We start from the raw sequence: 16,111 nt of genomic DNA on the forward strand, positions 1-16,111 counted from the left end.
AATAACTCAGGTATTCCAGTCCATTTGTCATTTATATTTCTTAAAGTAAATTAGCAAGACAGCATTCTGATTTATATGTCAATGTCTTGTGATTTTGGTTATGAATTTGTCATTCCTGATAAACCTATATATTCAAATTTCAAAAAATACTAAGCTGAGGAACAGTGATGGTATCAAACGATAGCCATCTGATAAAAACCTTCTCAAAATACTCAGTCTTGCCCTTATATTCCATATATGTTACCTTTAGAAATAAACAAAACAAATATGTACTTCCCAGATGTGAATATTATCTATCAGATTAATCATGCTTCATTAAAGTGGTAAGCTTAACAAGTTCCCCATGTGTCACCTCACATAATAAATATGGACCACTAGGTTTAAGAGACCAGTATATCACCCTAATGACATCCACACAAGATGACTCACAGGCAACCAAACTCCTCCTAACCTACATGTTAACTTAAAAGAAGGTTTAATATGATACTTTAAAAAAATTACATATACTATTCTGACCAATCAAGTCTAGTCTCTAAGTAAGCCTATAAATGTTTGTCTTCCATATTTTATTTCATGTTCAAAAGAACCACATGCAATGGTTGATTATTTTACAGAAAAAAGAAATCACCACGTTCTATACTCATTCTGAATGCAAAAGTTTAGTCACATACCTCTATTAACACATCAGCCAATTCAGCATGGACTTTAGTTTGTAGAGATGTCCTAGCCACATCTAAGAGGATTTCTCTTTTCATCTCCTTGTTCACTTTAACTTCTTCCAAAACTTCAAGCGCTTTTATCTTTGCAGCTTCAAATCCTTCAGCTATTATTCTGGGGTGAAGGCCCTATTATAACAACATAAAACTAAAATTTATAAAGTAAGTCATCCAAAGTAAAAGTAATCATCTTCTCCTATTAATAGGTATATACAGAAAAAGTAATATTACCCACATTAATGCCACTAAATATGTTTATGTATATAATCTATAAAAGTAATTTTTCGGTGCTTCATATTTAAAGCAACCTCAAACTTACAGAAAAATCGTAAGTCCAGTAGAAAAAACTACAAAAGTCCTCTTTATTTCCAAAAATTATGACACACTGTTATATGGTACCCTTCTGAATGGGCACAAAAGAAAAAAACTCCTTTTAATACCGAGGAAAAGAACCAGCACTGGTTTGGAGAAAAGTATAGACAGAAACCACCTTCACCAAACATTAACACAGTAATGGGACAAATAGGCACCATGTGCCTCCTGATACAATGCATTAAGGACACCTTAGAACTTGTATGGTATTTGTGCGAAAAGTTCATAACCTGAGCCTAATTATGATAAAATAGTCAAATCGAAACTGGGGACTTTCTACAAAATAACTGACCTGTGCTCTAAAAGTAGCAATTTCATAAAACACAATGTAAAGATGATTCCAGTTTAATTGGGCACCCTGCTCAGCTAGAAGTCGGCTTCTCCTTCTCTCTCTGCCCCTCCACTCACTCATGCTCATGCTCTCTCTCTCTCAAAAATAAAAAATAAAAATAAAAAAGATTTAGCCCAGATCTTACTCCTTCAGAAAGTGCCTCGTAATTCACCAATTTCCAAAGTGCTGGTTTAGGATATCCTTCCCTCCTCAATGTTTCTATCATATCTTGTGCCTAGCTCTATCACTATACTGCCACAGTTTCATAATTTTGTCAATGTCTGTCAGCACCTCCCCCTTCCCAAACTTTTTCCTCCCTAAGAAACCCTAATTTTGTTTAGGTATCTCTTCCTCCAGTCTTCAAAGGAAGCTACCCTCTGTACTAGCTCTAGGGGTGGATCTTGATTATATTAAGTCAGTTCCCTGAAAACCTGTTACTGATTTGGAATGGACACAAACCAAAGTTGACCCAATCATATTATAAAGGAAGGACTTATATTCCATAATTGGGCAAATGGCTTTCTTTTGCCCTCTTGTGTTGAGTGTTACTAAAGTATGCTGGTATTCCTAATTTCTTCTGACAGTCTTATAATCAGGATAGAAATAAGACTTATCATGAAACAGCAATGTAAACGGAGGAGCTAAGAGACAGAAAAGACCAGGGTACTTGATGACTAATAGAATTCTTTAATCAACCAACCTTGGAAGTTTTGTCATGGGAGATTATTTATTGTTTAAGTACCTTTTAGTCAAATTTCTATTGCTTACAGCCAGAGGCATCCTAAATGAGGTACCTTGCAGGTACTGAATTACTAGACAATTCCCAATACTAAATGAAACGTCAAGAAGTAATAATTTTAGGACTTTGACCAGGTAATGCTTTGCTAAAATAGTCCTTAAAAGAAAGAAAAATTCAAATACTTAACTAGAGAAGACAGGTAAGTAACACCAAGAGAAGAATACAGATTGAACAAGGGCACTGAGGTAGAAATGTGTGTAGTGATTTCAGAGGCTTGTGAGTAGCCTGAAGGAGTCTGGCTAGAGTAGATGGTATGTAAGAAAAATAAAACTAGAAAGATAGGTAAATTCACAATGTGAAAACCTTCAATTATTTTTCTCCGGTTATTTTTTTTTTAAGGTGTACAATTTAGTTTCAAGATTATCAATGATGTTTTCTTTTTTAGGCCATTATTCATGGTTACATGGCTAATTTTTTACTGATATATCCTAAATATTTCATTTTAAAAAGTGGGATATAATTCCAATGAAAGGCATTATTTTGGCCAAAAAGCACATTATTATTTCCTTTTATAATTGTCCAAAAGTATCTTGATAAAAATTACTTTTGTCCTCAAAATTAAACTATTTTAGTAGTGAAAAAAATTCCCCCATTCAAATGAATAGGAATTCTATAAAATGCTAATACCTCGGAAATGTAAAGATCAGCTTGTTTTAGTAACTCTCCAATAATTAGAACATTGGAAGTAGTACCGTCTCCTGTAATGTCATCCTGGGCTGTTGCTACTTTTGCTATCAAGGAAGCCGTTGGGTGTTGAATTTGCTGGAAAAGGTAAACAACAGATTATTATTTTTTTTTAAGATTTTACTTATTCATGAGAGACACACATAGAGAGACACAGGCAGAGGGAGAAGCAGGCTCCATGCAGGGAGCCCGACGTGGGACTCGATTCAGGGTCTCCAGGATCACGCCCCGGGCCGAAGGTGGCGCTAAGCCTCTGAGCCACCCGGGCTGTCCTAAACAACAGATTAAAAGAGAGAATGAGTTTTGGTCTAATGAAACAAGATAATCTAAGGGCCCATAGTAAAATTAAGAAATAAGCTTCAGTGGTTTTGCGCCGCCTTCAGCCCAGGATGTGATCCTGGAGTCACGGGATCAAGTCCCACGTCAGGCTCCCTGCACGGAGCCTGCTTCTCCCTCTGCCTGTGTCTCTGCCCAACGCCCGCCCCCCCCCCCATGAATAAATAAAATCTTTTTTTAAAAAAAGAAGCTTCATTATACAAGTTCACAAATTGTTATTATCAATGCTTAATAAATGTCAATATCAAATCATTTAAATTGAAAATAAGGTTTGAACGTTTTTTAAGAGTCTTTGTTTCAGGGGATCCCTGGGTGGCTCAGCAGTTTAGCGCCCGCCTTCGGCCCAGGGTGTGATCCTGGGGTCCCGGGATCGAGTCCCGGGATCGAGTCCCGGGATCGAGTCCCACGTCGGGCTCCCTGCATGGGGTCTGCTTCTCCCTCTACCTGTGTCTCTGCCTCTCTCTCTGTGTCTCTCATGAATAAATAAAATCTTAAAAAAAAGAAAAAAAGTCTTTGTTTCAGAATGCAATGACATTTCCAAAATGAGATCAAATCCTTCAATCTCTAAGATGAATATATTTACTAAAATTGCAAAGGATTTTTTATATTTTCATGATTACAACTCAGTGCCTTTAAAAGATGTAACTAAAAAAAAAAAAAAAATGTAACTAGGCAGCCCCAGTGGCTCAGCAGTTTAGCGCCGCCTTCAGTCCAGGGTGTGATCCTGGAGACCCGGAATCGAGCCCCACGTGGGGGGCTCCTTGCATGGAGCCTGCTTCTCCCTCTGCCTGTGTCTCTGCCTCGGTCTCTCTCTCTCTGTGTCTCTCATAAATAAATATTTAAAAAAAAAAAAAAAAAACCTTTAAAAGATGTAATTTGGAAGTATCTGTAAGCTATTATTTGAATTGTAAAAAGATTTGAAAAACACCAAAATCATCTTTTATTAAGGTTTAACCAAACAAGTATAACCCATGACTGCAGTACTTAAGTGACAGCCTTGGTTTAAACATATACAATTTGTACTATGTTCTAGGCTTACTAAGATTTATTTAAGTCAGCAGCGTCAGCTCACCATCTCATGGAGCAGTACATTGCCATCTTTGGTGAGTTTGATATCACCTGCACCAGAAACAAGCCTGTTCAGAAAACAGTGATATTATTAACCTCATATGTCAAGAGTCAAGCAAGACATTCTCATTTCTTGCCATTCACTGTCCTTAATAAAAGGAACTGAGCCTCGGGGCACCTGGGTTGCTCAGTGGTTGAGTATCTGCCTTTGGCTCAGGTCGTGATCCCAGGGTCCTGGGATCAAGTCCCACATCAGGCTTCCTGCAGGAAGCCTCTTTCTCCCTCTGCCTATGTCTCTGCCTCTCTCTGTTTGTCTCTCATGAACAAATAAATAATTAAAAAAAAAAAAAAAAAAGAACTGAGTCCCAAAACTTCCCATGTGCCATGTGGCAATACCATGGTAATCACCACCATGTGCAGCCTACAGAATCACTTCTCCCCATATAGACTGCTATAGCGATTTCATTCTTCATTGGAAATGGAGCATTTACAAGTTGAGAGAAACTGATGAGTTATGAACAGCAGTTTGGTCAAAAAAGGATACTTGGAAATCTACAAACTACACAATCGTAAATTTCCTGCAAGCTTTTTATTTTGGTGAAATGTTACCATTCATTCACTCAACTTAGTGTCTTCCCTCATCCCTCACATTTATTAGATCGTCGAGTTCTGTTGATTTTACAACCTAAATATTTCTTGAATCTACTCCCTCCTCTCCACGTCCACTGTCGTCAACGATTAAAAGAGAGAATGAGTTCTAGCCTGGACTTAGCATCCTGGTATCTCTGAATTTGAATCTACCCTCCACACTCTATTTATCTTTCTAACACACAGTGTGACCCTATCAGCTCCCTAATCAAAAATCTATGTTCTCCATCACCTTCCAGGTAAAATCCAGACTATTTAGCAATGAGGTAGTTCACCTTTCCCACTCTGGCTTATGTCTGTTTTTCCTGCCACACCTGCCAATGATATCTTGTGGTTCCCTTTTACACATCACGTTTGTTTTCATTTCTGTTGGATTTACACCATTGGGCTTTCTTGTTCCTTAAGTTACTAGGACTTTAGTCCCTTCTCCAACTGGTGAACTCTAACTTATCTTTCAAGGCTCTGATCAAAAATCTGTTGAGAGGGCAGCCCGGGTGGCTCAGCGGTTTAACGCCGCCTTCAGCCCAGGGTGTGATCCTGGAGACCCAGGATCGAGTCCCACATCAGGCTCCCGGCATGGAGCCTGCTTCTCCCTCGGCCTGTGTCTCTGCCTCTCTCTTTCTCTGTGTCTCATGAATAAATAAACAAAGCCTTAAAAAAAAAAAAAAAAAAAAAAAAAACCCTGTTGGGAGGCTTCTCCTTCTCCCTCAGTCCTATCACAGGATTCCTGGCCTAGATGCCACATACATACATACCACCCCTTCATCACCTGGGTGCCCAGCATCCGGTTAGTAGACAAGCGCCCTCTTTTACCGTTAATATGAATTCTGCTTACTCCTCTTAGAACGTCTCTCCCTGTCCTAAACATTTTTGTTCTCTTTTCCTCACTCTTCTAAAGAAGATGGTGATGCTACGGAGAGACGCTGAAAGGGTGGCTCGGAAGCAGCGTGGGCACAGAGCGTTCAGACAACTTGCCTAGGGGCGGACAGCTGGAAGGGAGCTTGGATGTGGACCCACACCTGCCGGGCCCAAGGCCTGTGCCCTTACGGCTGCGACACGGCCCCACAAATCCCCAAGTAAAGACACACAGTGTCAAAGCGCGGGGGAGTTCCGCGGCTGGCGCTTCCAAGGGACCAGATCAGGGGCACGGGAACGTTAACGGACCCGCCCCGGGCCACGGGCGCCCTCCGCGCAGGAGTGACAACGAGGACAACGGGCCCACGGTGCTTCCTGCGGCTCCAGGCTCTCGGCGGAACGTGTGCCCGGGGCGGGCCGCGGCAGCCGGCCAACCCGGGTCCTGACCGCCGCTCCAACCGCCCCGCAGGCTCACATTTTCAGGGTGCCCTTGGGCCCCAAGTTGGTGCGCAGGACATCCTGCAGCCCTCGGGCGGCGCAGATATTGACGGCCAAGGCCGCCTGGGCCCGCGCCACCTCAGCCTTGGAGTTGATCGCCTGGACCGCAGCCATCGCACCACCCGGCGCGCCACCCGCCAGGTAGCGGCAGCCTCAGCCCGGATCCCGAGCGGAAGCCCGTGCCGGAGCCTCAGCCAATCCTCGCCGGGAGCGGAAGTGACGTCGCCAGGCCTCGCCCGCACGGAAGCCGCAATCGCTTCGGGTCGGGGCGCCAAGATGGCGTCCTCCGCCTCCGCTCGCGCTCCCGCGGGGAAGCGAGTTGTGAATCAGGACGAACTGCGGCGGTTGATGAAGGAGAAGCAGCGTCTCAGCACCAACCGGAAACGGATAGAATCTCCATTTGCGAAGTACAACCGTTTGGGGCAGCTGAGTTGCGCCCTGTGTAATACGCCGGTGAAGAGCGAGCTCCTGTGGCAGACCCACGTTCTGGGAAAGCAGCACCGGGAGAAAGTGGCCGAGCTGAAAGGCGCGAGGGAAGCCACCCAGGGACCGTCCTCCAGCGCAGCGCCTCAGTCAGCCAAGAGGAAGGTGCCGGACGCCGATGGCCAAGATGCCAAAAGACTCAAGGCCTCCCCGCTGCCTCAGGTGCAACCCTCCACATCCGCTTTGCCCACCAACTTTGACAAAGCAGGGAAGGAATCCACCAGAGCGACCCTCAGTAAGGCTTCGGGACTCGGTTTACTCCCTGATTATGAGGATGAGGAGGAGGAGGAGGAGGAGGAGGAGGAGGAAGAGGGAGGAGGAGGGAAAGGAGGGGACTCGAGCAAGCAGCCGCCCGACGCACAGGGCAAGGACCACTCGCTTTCCTCCCCGAGGGAGGCAACAAGTAGTATGCTGCCAAGCGGTTTCTCGGATACAAATCCCCCCAAGGCCCCCTTAATTCCCCATTCAGGGTCAATTGAAAAAGCAGAAATACACGAAAAAGTAGTGGAAAGGAGAGAAAACACGGCGGAAGCATTACCAGAAGGCTTTTTTGACGACCCTGAGATAGATGCAAGGGTACGAAAGGTTGACGCCCCAAAGGATCAAATGGACAAAGAGTGGGACGAATTTCAGAAGGCCATGAGACAAGTCAATACCATTTCCGAAGCCATAGTTGCTGAAGAGGATGAGGAGGGACGGTTGGACCGGCAAATTGGGGAGATCGATGAGCAGATAGAATGTTACCGTCGGGTGGAAAAGCTTCGGAATCGCCAGGATGAAATAAAAAATAAGCTTAAGGAGGTTCTGACTATAAAGGAACTGCAGAAAAAGGAAGAGGAGAATATTGACAGCGATGATGAGGGAGAACTACAAGATCTGCTGTCACAGGACTGGAGGGTAAAAGGGGCTTTGTTATAGGGTTTCAAGACCCAAGATTTTTACACCCTCTACAATGGTACGAAAAGTGCTGTTTCTGGGTATGATTACTGGTTCCTTCGTGCGTGGAGATTTGGTGACCTAACTGGGTTGTTGACATACAATGAGCCTGTGAAGATAGCACTTTTGAAAATTGGTGTAAAATATTTTTGAGGTGAGGTTGTTTTTGCAATTTTTGAGCTATTGTATACTAAAATGTCAACTTTTTTCACACGTTAAGTGAATAATTTTGCGTTGTCAAATCTGTAAGCTGTAAATATTGTACCTCGTTAAATATATATTTACTTAAGTAATTCTGTTTTGAAATTTATAAATAAATAGAAGCCAGGCTAACAGACAAGCTTTTAGATAAAAACCAAGTGTGGCATTTGGGATATATGTGTTTTTTCTTTTCTGATCCCCTAAATCAACTCAACTTCCTGCAGCAGGAGGGTTTTGTAGAAAGGTGGGGAAGAGGGTTTGTTTTTTGCTTTTAAGAATACTATTTATAAACATTATAAGTCATTCAGGGCAAATCAGTTCTCTGAGTATTGTTTCTGTTTCAAAAACATGCACTACGAGAACATGGGAAAATATATGACCAAACCTCCTTAACCCAATTGTTTCTCTTGATTAAACCAATGATTCTTGGATGTGATGTAGGTGCACATGAAGATCACCTGCCAAGCTTTTGAAAAGGTGCCTATGAAGTACCTTGGAGCTTTTAAAAAATTCGTGTGCCCAGAACCTACCATTAAATATTCAGTAACTCTGTGGAGTGGGGCCCAGGTATCTGTATTAGTTCTGAAAGCATCCCAGGTTGTTCTAGTATATGCCAAAGTAGAAGGGTCATGTTTAGGTCGCCCTAAATCCAGAACCCATCTATATGTTTTCACGCTTTGTTTTTTTAAATACCGCTTTCCATAAGTTTATCATCTACTGTATAAAAGAAATACCACCTTTTAGGTTTCATCCAGTCTTAAATTTATTACATTTCATAGTTAAATAAGGGTTCAGAGTTGCTGTCCATTGTAGGGAGGATAAGTTTTTTCTCAAGGAGTAACAATAAGCTTGTTCCAGTCACTCACGAACTGTTGAAATCACTCCTTTTCCCTTTGGCAATAGAGATATTCAAGCGAAAAAGGAATTAGCAGTGTTCCAGAGGTAGAAATGCATATGGCATACTCAAATGAAAGTGTGTAGTAATGATGATAATAACTAAAACATAGCCTTTACCTTGGTTCTAAGTGGTTCTAGGTGTTTTACATAAACCAAATCTAGTTGCTCTAAAGCTCAGTTGTTGGGGGCCAGGGTGGCTCAGTCGATTAAGCATCTGCCTTCAGCTCAGGTCATGATCCTGGGGTCCTGGGATCAAGCCCCACGTCGGGCTCCTTGCTTAGTGGGGAGCCTGTTTCTCCCACTCCCCCTGCTTGTGCTCTTTCTGTCAAATAAAATCTTTAAAAAAAAAGTTTAAAGCTCAGGTTTTATGAAGAATACCAAGAGTTAAGGTATGAAAAAGCCTCACTTGGATGCTAGGTGAAGGAATTATTCCTGTCAGCAGTGTAGGAAAAATAGAAGTTTTTGAGCAAAAAATATTTGCAAAAACAATTACGGAAGATGATTTTAGTTGCAGTGTATAAAATGGAATGAATGTGGATAGGAAACGCTGTGAGACTACTTGGAAACAGATTTTAAAGGTAAAGTGAACAAGACAGTTACGGACTGAGAGTAAACAAAGTTGAAAAATTTCACAGGAAAGGCTAATATTTTAGTAGAGGTAGAAGAAAAACAGGAGGGATAAAGATGAAATTCACAGGCATGGGGGTTTTTAGTGTGGGTTCCTAAAAAAGTTATCTAACACTTAACTGAGCAAATTAACTGTCTTTGGCAGAAAGTCTTTCCTTGAGCTGTCAGCTGATTGGTAATAGCTTTGATTTGATAACAGCCTGCTTTCAATGTATAAACCCACAAGTACAATTTTCTATCATCCTTCAGTTTTATTTTAAAGATTTTGTTTATTCATGAGACACAGAGGCCAAGACATAGGCAGAGGGAGAAGCAGAGTCCTCGAAAGAAGCCCAATGTGGGACTCGATCCTCAGACCAGGATCATGCCCTGAGCCAAAGGCAGACACTCAACCACTGGGCCACCCAGACGTCCCCACTTTTATTATTTTAGAGTGAGAAAATACAAAGGTGAGTTTGATAGTAGGCCCTGTTCTACATTGGCTTAAGAAGCTAGGCTGATGATCTAGCAGAGCACCGCCCATTTAAAAATACGGGGCAAGCCACATATATATTTTCAATTTTCTAGAAGCCACATGAAAAAGTAAAAAGAAATATGAAATCAATTTTAATGTTGGGAGGCCTGGGTGGCTCAGCAGTTGAGCATCTGCCTTTGGCTCAGGGTGTGATCCTGAAGTTCCGGGAGTGAGTCCCACATCGGGCTTCTTGCTTGGAGCCTGCTTCTCCCTCTGGCTATGTCTCTGCCTCTCTCTCTCTGTCTCTCATGAATAAGTAAATAAAATCTTTTTTAAAAAATTAGTTTTAATGTATTTTATCTAATATATCCAGAATAGTCACTTTTGAATGTATAATCAATATTTTTTTAAAGATTTTTATTAATTTGGGCAGCCCTGGTGGCTCAGTGGTTTAGTGCCGCCTTCACCCCAGGGCCTGATCCTGGAGACCCGGGATCAAGTCCCACATCAGGCTACCTGCATGGAGCCTGCTTCTACGTCTGTCTATGTCTCTGCCTCTCTCTCTCTCTCTCTCTCTCTCTCTCTCTCGTCTCTCGTGAATAAATAAAATCTTTAAAAAAAATTAAAAAAAAATAAAAAAAAGATTTTTATTAATTTATTCATGAGAGAGAGAGAGAGGCAGAGACATAGGCAGAGGGAGAAGCAGGCTCCCTCTGGGGAGCCCAATGCAGGACTCAGTCCCAGAACTCCAGGATCACGACCAGAGCTGAAGGTAGACGCTCAACCACTGAGCCACCCAGGTGTCCCTATAATCAATATTTAAACATCATTAACGAAATATTTTACATTTTGCCGTTTCTAGATTTCTGAAATCTGGGTATATCTCTAACAGCACATCTCAGTTTGGACTGGCTGCATTTCACGTACTAGCCATATGTGACTAACAGTAAAGGACAGCACAGACAACGAGAAAGTTGTGCAGGTGGAAAAATAAAACATGCACAGGAGGGAGTGAGCAGACCAATTTAGAGGGGAATGTTCTTTCCTGATAACAGTGGACGTTACTATTAGGTAGATTATGGGATGCCTGGGTGGCTCAGCAGTTGAGCATCTGCCTTCCGCTCAGGGCGTGATCCCAGGGTCCCAGGATTGAGTCCTGCATCGTGCTTCCTGCATAGAGCCTGCTTCTCCCTCTGCCTGTGTCTCTGCCTCTCTCTCTCTGTCTCTCATGAGTAAATAAAATCTTTAAAAAAAAAGAAGGTAGATTATGAACCGTTGTTTAAGGTCTTGAATGCCATGCTCTAAGTAGTTGGAGTTTTCTATAAGTTAACAATTGAGTATCCTTGAAGTTGTTGAGTTCATTATAACACAGAAAGCTTAAGGAATGCCAGGTATATGTTACTATACAAATAAACAGCACTGGGCTTTTAGGAGACAGAGAAAGCTCTGTTCCCAATACTCTGTATCCGGGAGAATGAGTGGGGGACCCTGAACAAAATGAAGGAAATCCTTGTTGGATCTTTGATCAATGTAAACAGCTACCAGGGTTAGTGGATCCTTCCTGATTCTCCACACATTGGAGACTCCTTCATACCTCTCTGAGCTGGGTCAAATAGGTTTTGGGATTAGACTGTGAATCCACTAATGTTCCCAAATTATAAGACTTAGTCCCAAGATTTCTTCCAGTCACTGTTCTCTTTTTAGAGAACCCCCCTCATTTAGCCAACAATATGTTAGAGTTACTGTGAATGAAACAAAGGTAATTCTCTCACCAATTCACTTACCAATTCAGTGTAGTTCCCCTAACTGGAGAGGAAAAAAATGCCGATCTAACTAGCCTTCAAATGTAAATTTGCTCAGTGGCTTACAACTTACAAAATGCTTTCACATTTGTATTTTCTTTATTGATGTATTTGTATTTCTTTATTGATGAAAGTAATAAGTACTTTTTACACACCAGGAAACTAAGAGGCTCCGGAATTAAAATTCCAGGAGAAAAATCAATTTACGCCTAAAACCTTTACTAGTAACAATCACCAGATTGGAGCTATAAGAACAGGGGAATTGGCAAGAGAAAACATGAGACAGGTTCAAGTTCCCACTCTACTTTTTTTTCTTTAATAAGCATTTATTGAGTATATATGATACAATAGGGTTTTTTCTTTTTTTCAACTTTATTTTTTTTTTCACTTATATTCAATTTGCCAACATATAGTATAAACCACCCTACATTTTAATGGTTAGTGATCTTGGGCAAGTCACATCTCTAAACCGTACTGCACTCTACTATCAAACAATGATACCTCACAGGCCAAATGACACATGCATGTGAAGAGGGTTTATAAACAAGTGCAATACAAGTATGTCTACTACAGATGGTCCCCCACTTACTATGGTTGTACTTCACGTTTTTTCGACTTTACAATGGTGGGAAAGTGACACACATTCGGCAGAAACTGTACTTCAAATTTTGAATTCTGAATTTGAATCTTTTCCTGGGCTAGTAGTAAGCGGTTTGATCGCTTCTCGGCCTTTTGGCTAAGATCAAGTGTAGTAAGCGGTTTGACATTCTCGGAATGCTGGGCAGCAGCAATGAGCCACAGCTCCTAGTCAGCAACGTGATCACAGGTTAAAACAATCGATACACTGACAGCCATTCTGTACCCACACAACTATTCTTTGAATGAAATATTCAATGGATTATATGGGATATTCAACACTTTATTATTTTTTTTAAGATTTTATTTATTCATGAGAGAGAGAGAGCGAGAGAGAGAGGCAGAGACACGGGCAGAGGGAGAAGCAGGCTCCGTGCAGGGAGCCCGATGCAGGACTCCATCCCAGGCCCCCAGGATCACGCCCTGGGCTGAAGGCAGGCGCTAAACCGCTGAGCCACCCAGGGATCCCCTCAATACTTTATTATTATGAAATAGGCTTTAAGTTAGATGTTGCCCAACTGTAAGTAATGTAAGTGTTCAAGAGCACATTTAAGGTAGGCTAGACTAAACTATAATGTTTTCATCTTATGATGGATTTATTGAGACTTACTGCAGGGTTACATCCCAATATGCCCATCATATGTTGAGAAAGATGGCCTAGTCTTCCCCTGCCACATGCTAACTTGATTTTAGTCTAACATAAAGCCCCTAATTTCCTCTTTGTGATTGAGTTAAGTAGAGCAGGTGATTTTCTTGAGATTTCTTTTACCTCCAAATTTTTAATTTTGCCATGAGACAAGTGGTATCTCACCTTTTAAACATTTTTAAAGTCATCCAATGGACTATCTGGAGATATATGGCTAAAGTGTTGCCGCTTTTATTATTTGCCCAGCATAGTCCCCATTTATCTTGGTGTGATTATGAACAGTACTCACCTTCCCTTTCAACACTCCTTTTCTGGAGGTATAGATACCCACCTAGAATTTTTATAGGAAGAAAAATCACTTACTAATGAACATAGAATCAAGGTCTTAATGGAAATAGTATGTTTCCTGTTAATGATGTACTAATTGGCTGGCTACTTAGCTGGATATTTGTGTAGGGGGAATTGAGTAAGTATATGGGTAGGAATAGTGGCTAGATAATTTTTTTTTTTAATTTACTTATTCATGAGAGATGGAGAGAGAGACAGAGACCTAGGCAGAGTGAGAAGCAAGCTCCATGAAAGGGGCCCACTGAGGGACTTGATCCTGGGACTCTGGGATCATGCCCTGAGCTAAAGGCAGACGATTAACCGCTGAGCCACCCAGGCATCCCTACATAGATAATTTTTTATTGCTTTTTAATACTAACAGTCTAGTAGTTTGTATAATATCAATAATTACTTGAGAAGCTTTACATTTGAACAGGAAGAAAATCCCAAAACTCTGCAGTCTATTTTCCTTTTTTATTTATTTTTTTATTTTTTTTATTTATTTTTTTTTTATTTTCTTTTTTTTTATGCATTCTATTTCCTATCTATAGTTCCTTTCTCAGTGATCTCATCCATTCTTGTGGGTTTAAATATCACCTATATACTGGTGACTCCCAATTTATATCCCTAGCCTTGACCCTTCTCCTAAGAGTCATCCTTCATTCCCCTTTATTCCCCCAAATCTAATGCATTGGCCAGAGTCCTGGCAGCTCTCCCTCTAAAATATGATATGCCCAGAATCTGTCTACTACTTTCTGTCTCCACTGGTCCAAGCCACCATCTCTTGCATTAGTGTTACCTGTTCCCTCACACACACTCTAGCCACGATCAGTTATCAACAAGAGTGATCTTTTAAAAATTTAGATCAAGTCACTGTCACTAAAAACTGTTCATCAGAAATAAAAAATAAAAAATAAAATTAAAAAAAAAAACTGTTCATCATATGCTTCCATTACACTTGGGAGAAAAAAAAATCCAGGCCCTTATTAAGCTCACATGATGCTCAGCATTTGCTGGTTCAAATGTCTACTACTTATGAACTAATAACCGACCACAAATCCCACTAAAGTGGGGTGGAAAGGGCAGGAGAGCATAGCTGCTCTATGTTGAAATCAACTGTCATCATTCAATAGTGGGTTGGCATAGCCAAGTGTCCTTAATTATCAAGAGGAATGGTAAGTCAAGACTGGTTTTCATTTTTAGTGAAATCTCAAAAACACCTTGTGTGTTGAATGTGATCCTTAGCCTCCCCTCCATTCCCCCACCCCACCCCACCCCTCCACCCCCTGCTGCAACCTGTCTTCTAACTCCATCTGCTACCCTCTCCCCTTTATTCTCCACATCCCAGTTCTCACTGGTTAACTTTCTGTTCCTTAGATATGCCATGTTAAGACCTGCACCTTGCAGTTCCCTCTTCTCAGAACCCGACCTCAAACAGCATGTCAATCATCATTCGGTTCTCAGCCCTAATGTTTCTTTCTCAGATGACATAAATAGCTATCCCCCACCACCTCTTGTCACTCTGTCACATGATTCTGTGAATTCATTACACTTACCACTATCTTGAATTAGAGTGTTTATTTGCACATGAATTATGTCTCTCGGGATCCCTGGGTGGTGCAGCGGTTTGGCGCCTGCCTTTGGCCCAGGGCGTGATCCTGAAGACCTGGGATCGGGTCCCATGTCGGGCTCCTGGTGCATGGAGCCTGCTTCTCCCTCTGCCTGTGTCTCTGCCCCTCTCTCTCTCTCTCTCTCTCTGTGACTATCATTAATTAATTTTAATTAATTAATTAAAAAAAAGAATTATGTCTCTCCCCCACCAGAATGTAAACTCCACAAGGGCAGAGGGCTTGTCTGTCTTGCCCACTACCTAAAATAATGCCAAGCAATAATAGAGCTCAATAACTAACTACTGAATGAATAATATCCACACAGCAGGAAGTTGCTTGGAAAACTGGTAAAAAAGACCAAGCTAAAAAATAAAAAAATAAAAAAATAAAAAAAAGACCAAGCTAACTCATGGAAGTTGGAACCAGAACAAAAGTCAGTTCAGCAGCTTAAAGGGCTGAGAAATCTTTTCCTATCTTGGGTCTCTCCTTTCTCTGGCACCTGAAGCTCTTACCTGTTCTGCAGGTAAGGAGGTATCCATAACAGCCTCTGGAGTGCAATGGGCCACCTCCATATTTAGCAGCTAATGAGAATTCCTCATGGCACCAAACAAACAAAAGGGATGGCCATATGTTAGTGGGAGCAAGTGGGCAGCCCTGATTGCCTAGAGGCCTCTGGAGTGGAGAGAAGGAGGAATAAAGTGATTCTTAGCAGCAAGATCAAAGAGTCAGCAAGGACACATTGCTTCCCAGCTGCTCTCACAGCCCTCCGTCCTCTTCTCTGCCACCATCATTTCATTTGGCTCCCTCCTCCTGTCACTTGGCAGTCAAAGCTATTTCAGAGTGAGTCTGCACTCAGCCATCCTTCATTGAAATCACTCCCAGTCTCTCAGAGGAGGAAAGGAGTTCCATCTGGCTGTACTTCCATTTTGCTAACAGCATTTGGCCAGCTTCTCGCGCACTTGGGAGCCAGCGGTCACCTTTAGGGGAGTTTGGGAGGACCACACTGATTGGGTGGTTGATGGTGGTGGTTATTGCTGTTTTCATTGTGTGTGTGTGTGTTTGTTTGCTTGCTGTTCTGCCAAATGTGGTTATAAGAGAGTGTCAACCAAGCCAGATTGTCAGGTTATTATTAATAATAGCTACCACTTACTGGATTCCTACCATGTATCTGGCACTGTGCTAGGG

General features: G+C 41.9%; 2 protein-coding genes across 5 annotated transcripts in view; one reads left to right on the top strand and one right to left on the bottom strand.

Annotated features, from left to right (window-relative positions):
- The window catches only part of CCT6B (chaperonin containing TCP1 subunit 6B), a 28,103-nt gene extending 20,531 nt beyond the window's left edge, over window positions 1–7,572 (bottom strand). For 3 of the 4 annotated variants that reach the window (XM_072779492.1, XM_072779490.1, XM_072779491.1), the window contains exons 1-4: window positions 6,285–7,572; window positions 4,311–4,374; window positions 2,846–2,980; window positions 672–845 (exon numbers count right to left, since the gene is read on the bottom strand). In XM_072779492.1, coding sequence (XP_072635593.1) covers window positions 672–845; window positions 2,846–2,980; window positions 4,311–4,374; window positions 6,285–6,421 — 510 coding nt within the window. In that variant the 5' untranslated portion in view covers window positions 6,422–7,572. Of the gene's footprint in view, window positions 1–671; window positions 846–2,845; window positions 2,981–4,310; window positions 4,375–5,929; window positions 6,011–6,284 lie in introns of those variants that run through there. The other variant, XM_072779493.1, reaches the window with a different exon arrangement.
- On the top strand, window positions 6,308–8,100 carry ZNF830 (zinc finger protein 830). The gene has a single exon (XM_072779495.1). It carries the CDS (start codon window positions 6,584–6,586, stop codon window positions 7,706–7,708), a length of 1,125 nt encoding a protein of 374 aa, XP_072635596.1. The 5' UTR covers window positions 6,308–6,583; the 3' UTR covers window positions 7,709–8,100.
- The last annotated feature ends 8,011 nt before the right edge of the window (window positions 8,101–16,111 follow it).

The sequence above is a fragment of the Canis lupus genome, chromosome 16, assembly GCF_048164855.1.
Source record: "Canis lupus baileyi chromosome 16, mCanLup2.hap1, whole genome shotgun sequence".
In the NCBI taxonomy this organism is placed as follows: Eukaryota; Metazoa; Chordata; class Mammalia; order Carnivora; family Canidae; genus Canis; species Canis lupus.

Bases quoted from the DNA above. Each gene is read 5' to 3' on its own strand.
- ZNF830 (XM_072779495.1), top strand. From the start codon at position 6,584: ATGGCGTCCTCCGCCTCCGCTCGCGCTCCCGCGGGGAAGCGAGTTGTG.